Source organism: Ahaetulla prasina, chromosome 6 (genome assembly GCF_028640845.1).
Source record: "Ahaetulla prasina isolate Xishuangbanna chromosome 6, ASM2864084v1, whole genome shotgun sequence".
NCBI classification, from domain to species: Eukaryota; Metazoa; Chordata; class Lepidosauria; order Squamata; family Colubridae; genus Ahaetulla; species Ahaetulla prasina.
In genome coordinates, this window is record NC_080544.1 from 58,115,200 (window position 1) to 58,135,708 (window position 20,509).

The 20,509-nt window shown below is 37.0% G+C and overlaps 1 protein-coding gene across 2 annotated transcripts in view; it reads left to right on the top strand.

The window, feature by feature from the left end:
• Window positions 1-20,509, top strand: part of SH3PXD2A (SH3 and PX domains 2A) — a 285,932-nt gene that overhangs the window by 34,854 nt on the left and 230,569 nt on the right. For both annotated transcript variants that reach the window (XM_058187650.1, XM_058187649.1), the window contains exon 2: window positions 1,645-1,725. In XM_058187650.1, coding sequence (XP_058043633.1) covers window positions 1,645-1,725 — 81 coding nt within the window. The remainder of the gene's footprint in view (window positions 1-1,644; window positions 1,726-20,509) is intronic.

The following is a 20,509-nucleotide window of genomic DNA, read 5'->3' on the forward strand; positions in this document are numbered from 1 at the left end:
AGAAAAAATAATCATTTTGATGATGAACTCTCACTTAGCAGCTCGTTAAGTGGATATTTGTGTCCTATTACAGCACAATTTATTTACTTGTGTGCCTTTTATTAGAAAGAAAAGAAATGCATCATCGTATGTTAATCAGATGTTTTAGTGGGCTTGCTACATCGCTTTTGGTTTGAAAACTCTTAAAAATATTTAGCAGCTAACATGCGGATCATGAATTCCTTCGCTTCTCATTAACTAACTGTATAACACATATATTTCAACATATTGTTCAAAAGCCTTTTAAGAACTTTTAATCAAAAACAACAAAAATAAATATCACTATTAAACTGTTATATATGGAGGTTGTGGGAAGTTACTCCTACTTTTAGTAAGAAATAACATAGATTAACTCTGTGTAAACATGTGTCTTACATACAAATTGAGCAAGCAAGTTGAAAGTGGACCAAAATCTTGAACTTGCAATCTGAACTACCATACTACCACCAACTACCCAACCCAATAGATCCCTTTCCATTAACTTGCAGCCCAAGAAACTAGGGAGGATGTCTTCTAACCCACTTGCTCCTCCCACATTGCTGCTATGGGCTAAATTACCTTTTTCTGATCATTCCCTTGGCTGTGTTATTTCGCCCAGTCTTCAAAGTCATTTCCATATACCATTACACAGTGCCATCAATTCATGCTAAATTATGTTCAGAGTCTGAATTCTGAATTTTAGAGCAGCAGCAACAACAGTAAGAAAAACTGGTCTTGAGATTAAATAGGTGCTTGTCAAACACAGCTTCAGGCTTCATCTGAGATGATGGATAATATAATAACAAAAATGAATTTTGGCACCTGAAAAGCCAGAAATTTAGCTGTGCTGCCATGATATAAACCTATGACCCACATGCATTTTTACCCATAGTGTCACCAAAACCTATAGTTAGATTTCTTGTCCATGAATATTTTTTTTAAAAAATTAGATAGCTGCCTATTTCTAGTGCCACCTGAAACAAAATATGGAAAAAGAATAAGAAGCTTCATGGAATTTTTTGATTTTAATATAAGATTACCTAAATGTAGCATCAAATCCCAGATCACATTGAAAACAAAAAATGAAATAGCCATGTTCTTCTGCTCCTACATCAAAGAATGAAAACTGCCAAAGATGTCATCCACCAAAAATCATAGAAAAAATGAGTACAACTATACATCTAAGAGAGAATTCAAAGTTGTGAGCAAAAAATTTGTTCAACTATTTTATGCTATTAATATATATCATTCACGCTATCTCCAATTTTTAATTTCAGTAGCGTTGGAAGATGTGCTATGTGTAATGCTAAACACAATTTATTTCAGAAGAGAGCTCTGGCATCAAATCACATTTAACAGGAAATGTTCCCCATTTTGCAGATCAAATCAATTGATGCTGGATAATTCAATTATTTCAGGATAACATTTTGAATAACATTACAAAGTTATGAATAAAATAATCAGAGTCATTTGATTGGAATTAGAGAAGCTCATGGAACTTCAGCTTTGATCTTGCTTACTGAACTATAGTAGAATCCTTATGATATAAGGGCAGCATAGAAATAAAAATAATTACAATACAATAAATGTATAATATGTTTCTTTTTGTTTGTTCTGTAATTCTAGGTATATATAATCAAAGTAACATGGTCGGACACAACTTGCCAGACAGTCTACCGGAGATATAGCAAATTCTTTGACTTGCAGGTAATGAATAACTTTTTCTTTTTCTTTGTGGAGACAGTATGTATAGAATTGACATAGCCTCTCTCAGAGCTGTTAATAATGATTTGAATCTAATATTATCACAGCTCACTGCAGATTTTGCATTGTTGCTAAAATTGCTTCCAGAATACTTGAAAATATTGTTTGAGAAAGTTGCTTTGGTTCTCATGGAGAAAGGGCTTGCATAACTACATGGTTCTATAGTCTTCCTTGTGGGAAACTGTGCATCCTCTTCCTTCATTGTGGAGAGAATATGTCCCTTGAGACTCTAACACTTTCCCTCTTAAATTTAACTTCCTTTTGTTTGTGATTCTGCTGATAATATGTATTGGTTATCTTCTATCTCTCCCACCGACTTCCTTGAGGTCTTCCTTTTTTTGACCTGTATGTACTCATGTTCAGTGTGAAGTCATTTCTTAGTAAAAAGATCCAAAGGATTCAATATAATCAGAATTCATTAGCTTTAGAGCAGCACTGAGTATATTTATCTAAATTTGAACTAATAACAAGTAGTTGATCCGGATGGGGATGAGAATGGATGATCAGTGGGAACATCCCTGAGCTTCACAGCTGAATATATCTCCCAGAATATAATTCCATTATTTGTAGAGATCAGATCAGATCATTCAAGCCAGTAACATTAGTTTTTTCAGTATTTTGGGTTTCTCTCACATGCTCTCATCTATAGGATAATTGAACAGAAAATAATGGGGGCCAACAGGGGATGAGAAAAAACTGGCTAGGGACACAGATGAAAATTCTGCTCCCTGGTGTCACAGAGTCAGCAGCTGAGTTAAAAACTTACTTTGCTTGTGTATTTCACTGGGTATTCTACAAACACACTTGAATGTATCCTCTTGTTCTGTCTACTAATTTTATATTTGTTTCTTCTAGTCGTGTGCAATTATATCTTACAAAGTGTTTTCTGTCAAGAGGCATTTAATCTAGGGATGCCATGCAATAAGCAGCTTTGCAGGGTTTGCTTCCTCATGAAGGGGGAGAGGTAGAATGACTGACACGGAAAATCCCTCTGAACAGATATAAGGTTGTATCTTCCATCATGAATATCTAGAAGTTAAATAAAAAGGCTGATTACTATTAGTGAAATCAGTAGCGATATGTTTTAATCAAGTCACTGTAGCTGTATTTATTTCTGTGGAAACAGGAAATAACTAAGATGTGATTCATGAGAAAAAAAATCAATGGAGCACTGGTAATACATACAGTAGTTGGTTAGATTACAGATATGAGGAAACTTTGATCACTATCAGATAAACATGGCAAAGGCATGTTGTCTGCTCTGAATTTAGACCAATGCAGTTTGCAATTGCTTCTGTAGTTGGATGGAAACATCAAAGACATATCAGCAGAATATTGGCTGCATTCATCATATTGAGCTTGAAAAAGGGAATTAATATGAACTCAGTCCCACAATATGTAATAACAAAAGTTTTAAGATAAAAAAATATTGGAGCATCTTCTTTCACAGTCCCTTTAGGAAAGTTCATTTGGAAACAGCTGTCCTAAGAGCTAAGCAACTCTAATAATTCTTTTTTTACTTTTACATAGAGACATTTGGCATTTCTCATAAATGTATATCATTTTTTTTAGTTTTATGACCCCAACTCATGAACCCTTGTTAAGATTTCTATAAAACTTGAGAAGGCAAATCCTCCATTATATTTCCTTCTGTTAGCATTCCTAAACTGAAGTAGGTGTGAAGATCAGTTCCTCTTCATCTGATTACACTTTTTACAAAATAATTATCCCTATCACTTTTAAGTACTTTCTTTTTATTAAACTTTTGCAGCTTTCCCCACCCTCAGCCTTGTCTGTGTTCCTGCAAGTCTCTAGACTTTCCTGTTAGGTTTGAAAAGTTCCCATCAACTAAAGTTATCAATAGGATTAGTGTGTTGTACAGGAAATGATGTCTCAAATTGGGAGAAGGACTCTTGAAAGGTCCCATTGATAAGCAGAAAGGGAGGGGTGACTTAGCAACAGTGGAAAACATTTACTGAATATTATGCATCTTTCTCCCATTCCTTCTTGAAAACAAATCAAGAATGTTCTTACCATTCCCAATAATTTTTTATTTTAATACTTTTGTTATTACATCTTGTAAATGTCACCGTTCTGCAAATTGAACTGAAGGACACCAACCCACAACAATTTGAATGGTTTAATAAGCAGTATTCATGTTTGATGTAGGCTCATTTACATGTGTTTATTGAAAACATTTTATTTTGTTGTTCCAAAGTGGCTTCCAACAGCACTGAAAAATATATATACACGAATTCAACAGATTAAGATGTTCCTAAAAATTCAGTACAGTAACTGGTTTCTCTGATCTACAGTAACTGGATTTCATCTAAAGGGCAAGACACAATGTGTCATCTTATTTTGTAAAGTTTGAGGAATAGCATTAAAGTCAAGAATATTGGAAGAAGAACCATCTTGGCACAGTGGTTAGAATGCAGTACTGCAGGCTACTTCTGCTGACTGCCAACTGCCAGCATTTTGGCAATTCGAGTCTCACCAGCTCAAGGTTGACTCAGCCTTATAAAATGGACCCAGACTGTTGTCTAAACCTCTTAGAGAGAGCTGTAAAGCATTGTGAAGCGGTATATAAGTCTAAGTGCTATTGCTATCTGCGTTTAACTTTCAAAGACAGGGAGTTCTTTGATTTTAAGTCACACTTAATAATATACTCTAAGGAGCAATCATCACTTATATCTATCTTTCTAGTAATTGCAATGATATGTCATGAAGAAGAGCTGATTCGACCCTATGTTATCATACCATGAAGGAAAAGTGTACTGTCTATCTCATTCCTTGTCGATGTTAATTTATTCCCTTCCTGTTTGTTCCATCATTTCCTGTCTTAACATTCCTATGATGTAATGATCTTTCTTTGTTTATTTCCAGTTTATAAAACACTCCTAGAATCTTCCTAATGCACTTGTATTGTGTTTTCTGTATTTTTTTTTGATTACTTAATTTGATCATTTGTTTTTATGACTACTTTTTCAGGTTAATGTTATAAATATATTCCATGTTTTTAAAAATTATATTATTATGGATTGAAAATTAAGTCCAGAAGAGTCCTTCACTTATGAAAGGAGCCTTTGACTATTATAAGGGCTCTTTCCATGGGTGGACAACTATCTTTGGATCCAATCACTCTATGACATTAATATTCTTAGGTCAAATTTATTTCCGTCTGGTCCCATTATCTGTAACAAAAGTCCCATTTTTATAGCTCTTAGAGCCTCTTCACTGTAATAGAAGGGTTTCCTGTCATTCTGAGATGGTAAATATATAAAAACTGTATTATAAATCTGAAAAAGTCATACTGTAATGTAGTTAAAGCATATTATAGTGCAGTTAAAGATTTCCTCAAAACTGCCTTTCCAGTTATGGGGTGATTTGACCACTCTATAGACATCCTTAAAAATGTTATGCAGTCCTTGCTCTAAGAGGTTTGCCAGCTTTCATTTAGAATCTGCTACTTGGTAAATAATGTTATTTACTAACTAGGTGCTTGTCACAATGATGAAAAAGTGGTGATGGCATAGGTCATCTTTTTGAGCATCTGCCTATATATTAATAAAATAATAGTAACCCCTCCCCCAGTCTCTGATAAGGATGACAGACAGATGAAAGCTTATAGGTTTGAGGTTTGCCTATTGATACTGTGATGCATGTTCCATAATTTTCCCCTGGCTCACCCCTATACTTATATGTTTTCTAGTAACTTTAATTGTGATAGATTCAAAGGTAGCCGTCCACCAATGAATGAACCCATTACATTGCTGGCATCACTACATTTTGCTTTTTACTCTGAGTGTTGTGTGAACTTTACCATTCTCCACACATAAAACACTCTGCTAGGTCATGGTTTCCATAACTGTATGTTATACATTGCACTTGAATAACCATATAAAAAATAAGTTTATACCACATAAAGCACAATCTGTAGTTTATATTGTATTTTTATGAGCCTTTCCATGATATTTTGAAACCATGTCTTATGTCTCAGTATTCTGCATGAACTCTATCAATTGTGTTATATGAATCAGATGATTGTGGCTTAATACTACTTATGAATTAGGGCACTAAGTAGAGATTTTAGAATATGATTAAGTCCAAATTAAGTGGAATATAAAAATAACCTCTTTGATATAGAACAGTAATCTACTGGATCGGCCTTCCACAATCCTGTCATTAAGGAGGATCACTTTGCCAGCATTGACCAGTAGTCTTGCTAGTTGGGATGATGGGATTTGAAGCACAATGTGGCTTCTATAAAGGACCATGTTGTAGTTTGAGAGACACATTATGCTAAACCATTGTTTGTTTTAATCTTGATTTGTTGAATAATCCACAGTAGCTGGTTTATAACATTAGACCATAAATTATATGACATGCTAAACCAAAATGACATAAACCTTAGTAAAGCCTAGGGCAGGGGTGTCAAACCCATGGCGTCACGTGATGTATCATGACTTTTCCCCCTTCACTAAACTGGGGGTAGGCATGGCCAGCACATGATGTATCTGGCCCATGGGCTGTGAATTTGACATCCCTGGCAGAGGGCAATGTGTGAATGAGGCCAATAACTTTGGTACATTCCATGATAATTTTATTGCTCTATCTTGGACATTCATTATCTTTATTTATACCCTTGGAATGGGAAAAATAAATATTATTAGTGCCTAGCCAGGTTAAATGTTTTTATTTTCTATAGCACTTTTTGATAATAGCAGACCATGGACTTTTATGCTGGAGTAGCATGGTTATGGCTACTCCAGCATAATGGCTATGAGGCCAGGGTTGCATAGCGACAAAATCAAGGGCCTCCTCCTATCTAACCTTTAGTCCCAAGAATTTCAAATAGACAGAAAATTTAAACCTGGCCATATTACATACTATGCTCTGCTGACATTGTAACATATCAAAATATGGATATGGATAGGTGTAGTTTCCATACTCAGTTTTTATCAGTATCAGTTAACAGTGAGTGACCTTTTCATTTCTATGAAATATCCAAAAAGATGCAAAAACAGCTGTCTTGCACTCAGCTGCCCACAGTACTAGGAAAAAAAGAACATTAAAATGCTGTAAGCCTTTTGGAAAATGAATATGAAACATTGCCTGTTAATCCTAAAATAGCCTTGATTATTAATATAACACTGTGCTACAGAGCACTTAAGCTCCTACTAAAGAAAGAGATATATAGCCATAAAATCTGTAATTGCTAGCTGAAATGCTGATCTTTCTAAACAAGTCAATTTGAGACACTACCACAACCTCAGTGTTTGCTGAACTTTGTTATGCAATGCCTTCTTCTTCTCTTGCTCTTTCTTCTTTTTGAACTCCACCCTCTAATTGAAGTATAGTTTAAAATTACAGTCCATAATCTACATATCCCTAAAATAGCATCCCCTAGCAAAACTACATGGTGGAACACAACCTTACTGAAAAGAGTATCTTTCTGACGAAAGGTGACCAGGTTTTTAATTCTGTAAATCTAATTTTTGCACAAATGTATTGTCCCAGTACTCACTTTGAGCAAGATCATATTTGTGAGGCATACTAATGCTTCCCTTATATTTTAACATTTGAAACTGATCATGTTTGGATGCATATTATGCTCCAAGTCTAGAACTATAGAAACATGACATGACATTGTAAATACCTATTACCCTCATCTAAAAATGGGTATGATCTCAAAGCCACATAGATGACAATTTCAAATAGTCAATTCAGTTTAAAATGTTTTATAACAGTACATAAAAGCAAAATTCAGGCAAAAAATATTTTAACACAGAGCTAAAAAATGGTTGCCAAATATGCTACTACTTCTGTACTGTACCGATTGTGGATAAAGAAGAATCTGAAGTATGGCATTAGCATGGCATACTCTACATCAGGGATCTCAAAGTCATGATGACACGTTATTGTCATGTGATCTATCACAAATTTTTCCCCCTTCGCTAAACTGGGGATAAGCATGGCCAGCACGTGACGCATCCAGCCCATGGGCCGTGAGTTTGACACCCCTGCTCTACATTGACCATCAGAAACAGGACCATGATGATAGATTTAGGTATATGCTGTGTTGCTGATCTCTGCTGATCATCTCCACTTCTTTTCACCAGGAGGATGATACTAGCTGTCCTTAGTTGCTACTTTATCCCTACTTTATTGCAGATAGGGGAAGAGGAGCAGTACTCTCCCTGGCCCTCAAGTAAAGCAGATTCTATTGGTACATTGATTAGCTGAAAGTGAGGATTTAAAAAAAATAGAGAGAAAGAATGGGCAAATTAATGTCAGAGTCAAAGAGTAGCTTTTCAACTATTTGATGGTTGATTTTCTATGCTGTTCTCCTCATCCTCAACATCTACATTCTGTGACAGTACTCTAGCCCCATTCAGTGAACATATTATTACCATCCTTGTTATTTTGGAATAAATGTTTCTCATTCCTAATTTCTACAGTAGTCCAGCATCCCCCTTGTAATATATGCTTGGCTTCCAGTTTTTGTTTTGGGAGGAGCTTTGTAAAGCAACCAGTGATATGGTCTTTAGGAAAAAATTGCCTGCCATGTGAGAACCAGCTCTCGTTGGGGAAAGGCGATGATTTCTTACTGTGTGAAAGAATATATCTCAAGTTCTTCCAACTCACCAAACAATTCTTTGTTCTGTTCATGTACCTTCTTCTAAGAATAGCCATCTTGGCAGGGTGGTCAGTGATGGAGCAGCTAAGTAGATGAACAGGATTCCCTAGTTCAAGCCTCCTTTCAATTTCAACTTCCTTTCAATTTCAATTTCAACAACAGCAAGGAGCCAAGTATAAAGATAGTAATGAGCATGAGATAATTTGAATGCTCCATTGCAGGGAATGAGCAGTCCCGTACCTTCTAGATATTTGGGCATTCATTCCCCTCAGGACAGTTGCAACCAGTGTTCCTTGTATCAAGAGATCATGAGGTTGTAGTCCCAAAAATCTGGACATGACCAGATCACCTGCCTCTGTGTTACAGCATTATTTAAGTATGAAATCTTATTTTTCATGGATGTCACCAATTCAAGCCTAGTTTGGTTTCAGGGAGAGCTTCTTTTGAATGCAGAATAGTAACTGGAGAAATATTTTGGACAGGTTTGCAGTAAGGAAGGAAAAGACCTTCAGTTGGCCCAGGTCAGTGGTGTCAAACTGGCAGTCTGTGGGCTGGATGCGTCACATGCAGACCACACCCACCCAGCTCCGTGAAGGGGAAAAATGTCATGATACATCACATGACAGCAATGTGATGCTGCAAGTTTGATACCCGTGGCCTAGGTACCTCACAACTATGATCCTGCAAGTACTGCTCAAATCAAATATGCATAGAATACCAATCTGGTTTATTCCCAATTGTTTTAGGATATTACAAACTTAAGTTTGAAATGAGATGTCCTTGGTGCTCTCTAAGCCTGGTTGTTTTCTTGCAGACATTTCATTACCCAAACTAGGTGACATCATCCGTGCTGGTCTTTGCAAATTTGTAAGCTTAAATCTGCAAATCATATTAAGCTCCACATTTTGGCCTAGTGCCAGGTGATTTTAGGTTTTCTCTCACAAAACTCTGAGATTTATCTTGCTCTTCTCTTGAATGATGGACTGCTTGATCTTAAGTATCTTTCTTTAGATTGAAAACCTATTGCAGTCAGTGAGGATGCCTAAAGAGAAAGAAAACCATGCGTTACCACAGTCTTGCACACCTTCTATATAGAAAGGGAACTTAAATATCTTCAAGTTAGATTTCTGTGCACTGAGCAAAGAGACAGCCCTGGCTTCCCATGAGAGAGATTGAAATCTTTGCCTAAGGCAGTATATCAAGTAAGATGATGGATCATATTTCCCGTTCATAGACAAGACAATTGCTTGTTGCCACCACCACCAAACAAATACATTTCTGCAGCTGATTATTACTACTATGATTCTATCCTGTTGTGACCACAAAATAATACCTACATTCTGAAGAGTCTTTCCTCTTGGTAAGATTGGTTGACTGATGTGGAAAGCCATATTGCATCTTTCCTGCTGTAGCAAACCAAGAATTGCTGAAGTCTTCAGAGGGCCAGCAGAACAAGCATGATAGAACAGGTGATATCTGTTGACCTTCCTGAAGTACAAGTCTGATGCCACCAGATGTCCAGCAACCAGACCTTGTTTTGTTTGTTTTTTGAAATACAAAATCAAATTCCAAATTCAGGGTATTATATTTCTGTTATATTGCAGAAGGTGTGTTTGAAGGTTTTAGATTTAGATGTTCCAATGTCAGCTTGGATAACCCATTGCCTGGATGATACAAGCCCTCTCTGTGATGCCCCTCCTTCTGTAGAAGAGCTGGCCCCAAATATCCAATCTTGGGATTCTAGGGAACCAAAAGCACCTGGCAGTTCAGGAAGGCTTTTGGAAAGTGGCCAATCTCCAAAGCTGGAGATCATTAGTAATTGACACAGTATTTAGTAGATAGATTATGAGGGCTTTTGTCAGTTCTGGTCCCTAAATTATGGGAAATTGTATAGGGTCCTGAAATAAAAACTATGCAGCAGTTCAGATTGCAAGTAAGAAAGGAACCAGCAGCACACAAAAAATAATCTCCATTAAACAGCAGAGAAGGTTGTAGTACGTCCTGTGATTAGATAATACTGCCATTTTGTGAGATAAATCACTCTAGTTTAATTTAGGTCTTTGACAGAAAGAAATTGGAAGAAGCTTGGAGATAACTTGGAGAATCATGCATCATTCAAGCACGAGATGTGCTTGAGGCTTCTACTGCATCAAGCCAGCTCCATGAAGGTTTTTGATTAACTCTGAAAATGATATTCAGATATTCAGTTTACTTTAACAGTTTCAAATACCTTAGTGTGATAATCCCAATGAAAAAAAATAGTGGTGTTTTTTTTAAATGCAAGCATAGGTACAAACTATGTTGAATTCATTCCATAACTTAGAGCTGCCCTGGGTTTAGACAAAATCAAATAAACCACATTATGGTTTAGAATTATATGTAAATCCAGATGTGGTTTGTAAACTGTTGCTTGTAGTTTAGAATATTATATGAATACAGATGTAGACAACTACATCTGAAGAAGTGAAGAAGCTTCAGAACTCAAGAAGTGTGTTGGATGACAAGTGAAATGTTTTCAAGGAAAAAATACCAAGAAAATCTAGTTGCCTTTTGGAAAAGCACCTTGGAATAATCATGACCTGGATCATTTAGAATCTCCATAGGTAGACAGAACAGGATGTGTGTGCATTCTTGTGTGTAGTATGTCCATATGACAGTGCAAATCCCATACATGCAAATCCCAACATCTGACATATTTATTTGTATTTATTTTATTTATTTGTCAAGTATGTAATAGATAATATATCTAAGTATAAGCATGAATTGAATACATAAAATGAATACAAATAAATAGAACACCAGGACAGGGACAGAAGGCATGCTGGTGCTCTTATACATGCCCCATATGTAAAACATGGGCGTTGGAAGTATATAATAATGCACATTTTTCACTTGTTCACCTTGTCCCCACCACTCTTTCTCCCTTGTGGATACAGGGTTAAGCAATTTTATGAGACATGTTTGGGTCCTTTGTAGCATGTTAAATGAAAGATATCAAAGTTATCAAATTCAAATAACAGTTAGTGAGAAAGCAGATGAACTTTCCAGTCTGAAATTGACTTCAAAGAAAAAAATATGTGAAGGCCATTGGGGAAATGGAGCTCCTGGCTCATGTTTCATCTTTAGATCAGATCAGGATATTGCCCTTTTCTTAAGTGTTCACTTATTAATGAAGCAGTATTTTTAGCCCTGAAAACTGAGAATTTTCAGACATGATTCTGTAAAAAGTCTTCAATTTTATACAGATATCTTCTGAATTCTTGTGGTAAGGTGCAACCAATTCTTATCAGAGAAAGCAAGGGTTTGCAAGGATTTGAAATACTAAATATATCTGCATAAATATTTTCAAAAATTGTTATTATGCATGGTAGAAAACATGTACATATACATTACATACATATAAGCATGCACTCCTTTGTAGCAGATGGAACAAAACCAGTGAGCCAATTGGCATAGTACCAAGTGGAATACAAATTGAATTTTGAGACCATTTTACTTTTTGGAGAAATGCCCAAGGCTATGTGATGTGGTAGTTTTGTGCCTTTCCCAAAGAGATCCATCTGCAGGACAGATTTTTATCGATCCTATTAATAAGCTGTTTCTGTTCCAGAAGTATCACATGAATCCCCAATTCCCTTGTTACATTTGTACTTGTAGACTTTCATGCACTCTCTTTCAAAATCTAATCAGTGAACATATTCTTAAGAGTTATTTTGAAAGAGGCCCAGAGGCTAATGACATCAGATGGGAAATTAATTCATGCAGTTAGCAGCCACAGAATGATGGTGCCTACCAAAGAATTATGATGATGTATTAACTCCTTCATGAAGTAGCAAAAGTAAAAACACATCCTCCAAATGTAAATCATGCACCTTTTTGCTCAGCTAACTGCTGTGTGGTCAGTTATTTATGGTGCCAGAAAATAGTATGAAGTTGACACCCACAGCCCGAAAACACAATTCCATTTTTGTGCAGTGAATGCAGTCATTCACTTTTGTAAAAGGGTGCAGAGAACAAGATGAGAAGTTCCTCTTGTGCCCACATTCTTTGGCTTACATGGAGAGATGGTCTTTGCTTTCAGAAACATCAAGCACAAGATTATGGGGTATTTATATTGTTCAGTATAAATGCTTTTTGGAAATTGCCCCTTAAAGACTGGAAAAGTAACCAGGGAAGCTGCAAATTACCTTTTCTTTTGCACCTCCATGAACTTTTTGCCTGCAATCCTGCCCCTATTCAAGTATTGCCTTGTAGAAAGTGGATGGAAGCTGTATTTCTTCCAGGACAGGGGTCACCAAACTTTTGGACCTCAGGGACCACTAACTTCATGATTTTAAATTCTGTGGACCACTAATATGATCTGCCTAGTGACTGGCTGGGTGGCCGTGGCTAGGTGGTCATATGACTGGGTGGGTGTGGCCAATTTTATGTCACTCGCATCAAGGGGTGTCTCACTGGCCTCTACTCACCCCTCCCCTCCCAGCCACTCCTTGCCTGCATGCCTGGGCTCCTTAGAGCCCCAACAGGAAGCAGTTGGAGCTAAGCAGCCTCCATGAGAAAGAGCTGGCAAAACATCTCAGTTCAAATTGGATCTGGCCAAGAAGGGGGCTCAGCAGAAGCACCTCACTGAGGATTACAACAATAGGCTTTCCAAGCAGAGGGAAGACCTGCGGGAGTGCAAGGCCAGGGACCGGCACCTGGAGTCTCAGCCAGCTGAGATGGTCAGCCAGTTCCAGGCCATGATACAGTCCCACTGGAACAAGGCCCTCTGGCTCTTTGCCACTAGCGATGCTTCCCTCCAGCCTTCGCCCAAAGCCCCGCACCAGGAGGCCAAAGCAGACCCCAAGTTGGAATTTCTGCCACCCTTCAACCCGCACAAAAAGACCCCAAAGGGGGATACTCTCTGCAGCAACACAAATGTTCACTGCACATATCTGGCCCAGGGGCCGTAGTTTGAGGACCCCTGATTTAGTGCAATATTTTTCTGCAGACCACCACAGTTCCAGGAGATATTTAGTTCTCTATTATTGTCTGGAGACATTTTCTGGGGTTTATAAATAGGAATGGAGTGCCTGAATGTTTTTGTGAGTGGAAATTATGCTATATATTTTTAAATTGAAGTTTTGAGGTTACCTGCTGCATATGTCACTGCATTTATTTTCTATGCACAATCATAGAGCTGAATCTTTTTCTTCCCATTTAATAGAAGAGAGGATATATGTCCTAACCACATTATCAGTTGGCAGTCCTGATGAAAATGCTCCCCTCTTCATTTATTGATCCCTGGAGGAAGTTCTATTAATGCTAATGGAAGCTTCCCTCTAGTGCTGGTAGGAGAACAATTTCTTCAGGATCAAACTTACAGAGAATTATAGCAAACATTTTCTTCTCAAGATTTCTTGTTTCAATAAAAATGGAGTCAACAATACTTCTTATTAATTGATATTTTGAAAAATGAAGTAGGCAGATCAGGAAGCAAATATCTGGCCACACCTAGCAGAAGAATTGAAAACAGCTGTTTATAACTTCAAGCGAAGTCTAACCTGCCCAGTTTTTAAACCCAACAGTATTGTCATTGTTAAAGTTAATTTAACATTCCATTTTAATTGAACTTCTGTTTCTATCCCCACCTCCTACAGAGAAACAAAAGATAGCTATATATGTATGATTCAAACCTATCTATTTCACTTCTCTGGTTTCAACCTTTTTTGCTTTAACCAAAACAAACTACTAAAAGTAATCATGGCTTTGGTAAAGAAAAAAGGAAAATAAACAAGATATGTGGCCAGCAAAAGCCTTTTTGTGATTCAAAAATAAAATATTTTAATAATGTTGAAAGTAATGTGACAGATCTACCGTCATTTTCTGTTGCTAGGGCTAGCGTATCAGGGCTGCAAAAATCCCCAAAATTGCTACTCCATCTAGTGGTTGACCAGAGTTTTGGAACTCAAATCCTGTTAGTTTTTGTCTGTCTTTTTGTCCTATTGCCCCTTCTTAAACTGTTTTTGCAGGACTGGAAAAAAACTGTTTGATTAGAAATAAATTATTAAAAATTATTGATCTGCTATTCAGACCAGTTTAAGAAACACTGATCTAGACCTTCAGTTCTCATTATCTGCATAAAAGATGTAGTCTGTTACAGTTGGAAGGCACCAAGCTAAAGAATAATCACAGTTTCACAGTCTTTGTTTCAAATACCTGTTGCACGTTAATAGGGTTAATACATTTGTTTCCCAATATTAGAAAGCTAATTCAGACTTTTTCCTTGGCTCCAGTACTCTGTACATGAGGTTTTCCAAAAGTTTGAGGCTATGAGTTGTTATGTTTTGGATTCCTCCTCCCACATTCCAGCAGTTACAGTTTTTTTTAATGGAACTTACACCCAATTCCTGTTTTCTTTGTTATTAGGGGTGTGTTAGTCAAACCAGTGTTACCTGTAGAGTTACTGCCTTTGGGATTTCTTTCAGTGTGATGTGAAAAAGTGTTTGAAGGGAAACAAGAAGAGAATTTTGGCTGAGTTTGTGTGTGTATGTGTGTACTCTTACATGAGAGAGAAAAAGGGGCAAAGCTAAAAGAAGCATTTTCCATGCAATTTTAACTGTTGAAAACTGCTTATAAAACTTATTACAAGAAGAATGATGAAAGGAAAGAGACTGTTCCGAAGAGCAAAGGTGAGTCTGGTACCCAAATTTGTTCTGCCTGAGATAGAGGAAGTAGAAGTCTCAACTACTGTTTAACTTAACATCTCAAGATAAATGGTTCTCACTCAAAATTTCTGGGGTATTTGGACTGGGAAGCTTTGTGGTCCAGATGTTCTTCAGTGTTTGTTTTATGAACCACAGAAAGGAAATATCTACCTTGCTAGGAATCAAAATGAACTTTATTTTTTATCTCATTTATTACATTTATATACTATTCATTTAGCTGTTTGGAGTGACACTGTGCAGCTTGTTGTATTGTATGTTGTACGTTGTATAGTGACAAAAACCAACCAACCCAGGATTGTAGATCCTAATGATGTTTTGCCTTTTTAATATGTTTGGATATGCATTTGGTGCTTTTCTTGAAATGTGTATCTATCTGGTGGTGACAGCAGCAATGTTCAGATGGACAGCTGTGATCTATTTTAAGCGTCCCGAAGAAACCAAGTTTAGAATCAGCTATATAACTGACCGGGTTTACAGTGTTTGCTAATCCAGTTTTGTTGATTGTGGTTTGATGAATATGCCAAATCACATGAATGTCTGTGAACCCATTCTGAAACAGAGGAAGAGTCTCAGCAATAGGGAATGCTAACAATTTTGGAGATTTCTGGAAAATTGAGAGATTTGGGGAATATGGAATGGGATTGGTAAAAGTAGAAACATACCCCATACTTATTTATTTTTTCTTCAAATCTAGTTGCTTGGTAAGAATGTATAGTTCTAAATCAAGGTACCACATTCAAGGGGCATGCATAAGTGCACCAACGTGCCTACTGTCCCTGTCCTAATGTCCCTCTATATTCATATCCATTTCATGTATTTATAATCATGTTTATACTTTTATCTGTTATATATCCTAGACAAATAAAATAAATAAATAAATTCTATTTGCCACATTTAACTTTGTGTTCAGAATTTAGTTTGGAGCAGGCTTATTATCAGTTGAGGGTGTAGGATACAGCTTCACAAATGTCAAAAGTCTGTGGATATAGTCAGCTCAAAAAAGAAAAACAGAACTGGGGAGAAGCAGGTGCAATTTTTTCAAAATACCTGCATAGATATACTTCCTCATTCCATTGGCTTGTCATCAAAAGCTTCCTCATCACAAGACTTCTACAACTATGTCTTGGTCACATGTCCACAATATTTTAAAGGAAGAACATCAGTCTTGCATACCAAGCTATAATGGGGTCAGTTTACTTTTGGCTTGTGAACCTTTAATTTTTTTTTTACAAATCTTGATTTCTGATTTAATATATATAAAAGGAAATATTTTTCAATACATTTATATATTCAAGAGCAAGGCAGAAGTGATAGACCCATATGAGTCAATCAGAGTTGTACCAAAATTTGCCTTGAAATTAACAGAACAACAAAGTTGGAAAGGACCTTGGAGGTCCAACTTAGTCCAACTCCCTACTCAAGCAGGAGACCCTATACCAAATCAATTCCAGACAAGTGACTGTTCAGTCTCATCTTAAAAGCCTCCAGTGATGTATTTAATCATACAGTGATATATTTACAGTATTTAACATGTTTCCAATTGGCTTCCGGTGGCTCCACCTCTTCGCTGAGCTCCTAATTAAAGGGGCTCCGCACTGAACATCGTAAAAGCCAGGAAAAGCTGGCTTTAATCTCTTTCCCTGGATGAAAGGGAAAAGATAAGAGCAGCAGGGAAGTGTTGGTAGACCTCCCCAGAGGCTTTGTTTTTAATTAAGCAGAGCCCTGAAGGGTCGACGGTCCCATAAATATTCCTGCCATGCTCCGACTTCAGTGCGTGCCTGCAAAAGCAGGAAAAGAAGAAAGTGTCCATCTCTGCTAATTGTCTTATCTTCATGGATCTCTTTAAGCAGACGGAATGAGTGCGAGCGGACAATTACTGGATTGCAAGTATTTTTGATCTCCTGACTTCTACCTTTTAAAAAAGAGAAACTTTTTTTTTCTTTGTTTTAATTGACTCTTAAAGATGGCGCCTGAACGGGAGTGAAAGTGACGAATGGAATTTCAAACAGTCTGTGTAACTAAGAAGATAAGAAATGTTATGTGTGGATTTTAATGAAGTGAAGTGAGCTCTCCTATACTTGAAGGGGAAAAGAGAAGTTTCTAGACTTATATTTTGTGAATTTTAAAAACTGAAATGGCTACTAAACCACCTAAGACTGGGGGTAGAAGGGGTTCTGAACCAGCTTTAGAAGATCTGATTAAAGAGCAAGGGAAAGTGTCTGAAGAAAGGTTTAAGGAGATTATGGATAATAATGAGAAAATAAGAGAAGAAATAAAAGAATAATAAAAAAATAAGAGAAGATATCTTGATGGCTTTTCAAGGTTTGGCAAAAGACTGGAGGTGGTGGAGGAGGAGGTGCAAGAAATTGTTCAGTCAAATCAACAAATAGAAAATAGAATGGGGGAATGCAAATCAAATTGGACAAAATGAAGATCAAGTGGTGGTGATGCAGTATAGAATGATGGAAGGAGCTCTGAGAATTAGGGGTTTGAATGAGGAGAAAGGGAAGATTTAAAAAATTTTATCAGAAGCTCTGGCTGAACTTATTGAACTTGATCCACAAGAGGTTGCTTATCAAATTGACAAAATTTATAGAGTTAATTCTTGGATTGCTAGGCAAAAGAAACTTCCTAGAGACATTGTGGTTTATTTTTTGAAAAGAACAGTGAGGAATCAAATTTTGCAAGTTGCTTTTCAGAAAAACTTGAAAATAGGAGAACAGGAGGTGAAGGGTTTGAAGAGATTCCTCCCAAGATGTTAAGGGATAGAAAGGACTTTACATTTTTTACACAAGAACTTAAGAAATACCAGATTCAATTTAGATGGGAGGTTCCAGTTGGTTTGACAGTGTATTATCAAGGAAGGAGATATCGTATTGACACAGTGCTTAAGGCCAAAGATTTTCTTTCTACAGTGCTGAAACTTGAAATAGAAATAATAGAAAAAAGAATTCAAGAGACTCAAATGGGTGTGGAAGCTGAGGTGATTCCAGTGATGTTACCATCTGAGGAACAACCACAAGAACAAAGACTGACGAGGGGAGCCCTTAAGCGTAAAGATACTTAAAGGAATGGAAAAAATGGATTGACTATATTCAACGTAGATATCAGACTAAGAGTTATCAGACTGTTTTTGAATGATTATGATGTATTATTCTTGATTGTTTTTGGGGGAAGTTAGGAATTGATGATTGTAGGGGTATAATTAAGTTGGGATGAAAATTTTTTAGCATATGTTTGTTTTATTTTTAACTATACCTTGTGCCCGTTCCGGAAGTCGGGGGAGGGGGTTGTGAAGGAGGGGAGAAGGGGAAAGGGGGAAAAAAATTTTGTAAAACTTTTTGAATAAAAAAAAAAAAACATGTTTCCAATTATTTAGGAATAACATTTCACCTGACTTCCTCACTAATGCAAATTGTTATTCAAACGTGATCCTTTCCATGCAGCCAGTCAAAGAAGGGCAATCTGTCAATCGTATTTTTGATCAAAACTGCTATACTCCAACACAGGAGTTTATGTGAGCCATGATCTGAAAGATAAATCAATAATTTATTAACCCCTCTTCCTATCAATGTTCATTGTGAGGCAAAACATAATTCACCATTTCTCAACACTCTACATTTTCCTCTTCCTATTCCACTGTTCTCTCTTTGTACAATTAGTTTGTAAGCTACTTGGTCAAGGAACTGTAAAATACCAGATTTTAGTCATGACTAATGGAACAAACCACACTTGGGTGGTTTAATTCAGTATGTTAAGACATCAGCTATAGTTTACACGATTTTTTACAGTGCATCCCAGCCACTGAACTACCAACTAGTTTCAAATGTATTTTTCAGAAAGTGTAAAATGAAAGCTGTGTCTAGGATAAAACAGATGATCATTTTAATATACATTGAAGACTATATCATGAGTCAATTTATATAGCCTGAACAAGCTATAAATGTCAAATAAAGGAGTATGGTATGAATTTGTTCCCAACTTAAGTTGCATGTTTCTATCCATTTCATGGGTCTTTCAATCTATATCAGTATATGATGAATGGACTCAGAGGCTGAGCCTGTTTTTCTTCAATTAACAATACTGAAACATTCACAGTCCTAGAGCTCTGTATTTTGATCTTTACTGAGGCTATAGTTCTCAAAGTCCAAACTTGCTTCAGTTGGTTCTGAGGACAATCACTTCATCAGAAAATGCCCACTTGCTAGGTCCTTCTAGATCAGGAGTGTCAAACTCAAGGCCTGTAGACTGAATGTGGTTGTATCCGGCCTGCGGGACCATCCTAGTCTACCCAATGTGAAGAAGAAAGATCAGGTCAGCATAGCTTCGGTCTGGTCTACCCAGTGCTAAGAAGAAACAGGCCAGCAGTTTGGGGAGTGGTGTTAAGCTGACCACACCCACCCAGTTGGCCACAACCACCCAGTCAGTCACACCCACCCGGCTTCCCAAGGTCAATCATAGCCCTGATGCAGCCCACAATGAAATTGAGTTTGACACCCCTGTTCTAGATCAATAACCCTTAGACTTATATACTATTTCATGTGCTTTACAGCATCCTCTAAGCGGTTTAGTCAGCATATTGCCTCCAACAATCTAGGTTCTCATTTTACCGACCTCTGAAGGATGGATGGCTGAGTCAACCTTGAGCCAGTGAGGATTGAACTCCTGGCAGTGAGCTGAATTAACCTGCAATACTGCATTCTAACCACTGCACCACCACGGCTAGATCACATCTCCTGATTGATGAGATCCAGAGTACATCTCTTTTATTGGACCTAGAGGAGCAAGTAGAAACGATCAGAGAAAGGTAGCCCTACAAATAACTTGGCCCTGCCTATGAAGTGTGACAATCAGAAATTGAATCAGTAGCTCATGGAGCAGAAGTGTAAGATGATGTACCAAGGTGTGCCTATAAATGCTTCTGCTTCCACATTCTATATTGTTGCATGTCTGGATCATGTATTCATGCTCAAAACTGCCAAATTAGATCTTCCCATGAGAAATGTGTTAATTAGTACAGTATGAATAAAATGAGCAACATTCCATGGCAGAATTGAAGGTGAATAAAAGATCTTTACAAATGTCTGAAGATGAATGAAGATGAATAAAAGATCTTTACAAATGTCTAAAAATTCCTTCTTCTGACAAAGCTGCTGCTGAAACCTTTTCTCCTCCCACAATTTCACAACTGCCTTGTTTGTTTGAATATGGTCTCTTAGAAGCCACAATATTCCAAAAAGAAACTGGAGCTGTTAATCATTCCATTTGATCCAGGATTGCCGAGCTAGTTTTACTCTTCCTAGCAGCTGTTGTTTTCTTTAATTAGCACAAATGAAGGCTTGCAGGATAGAGATACCTGGGTGTTAAATATATCAAATAT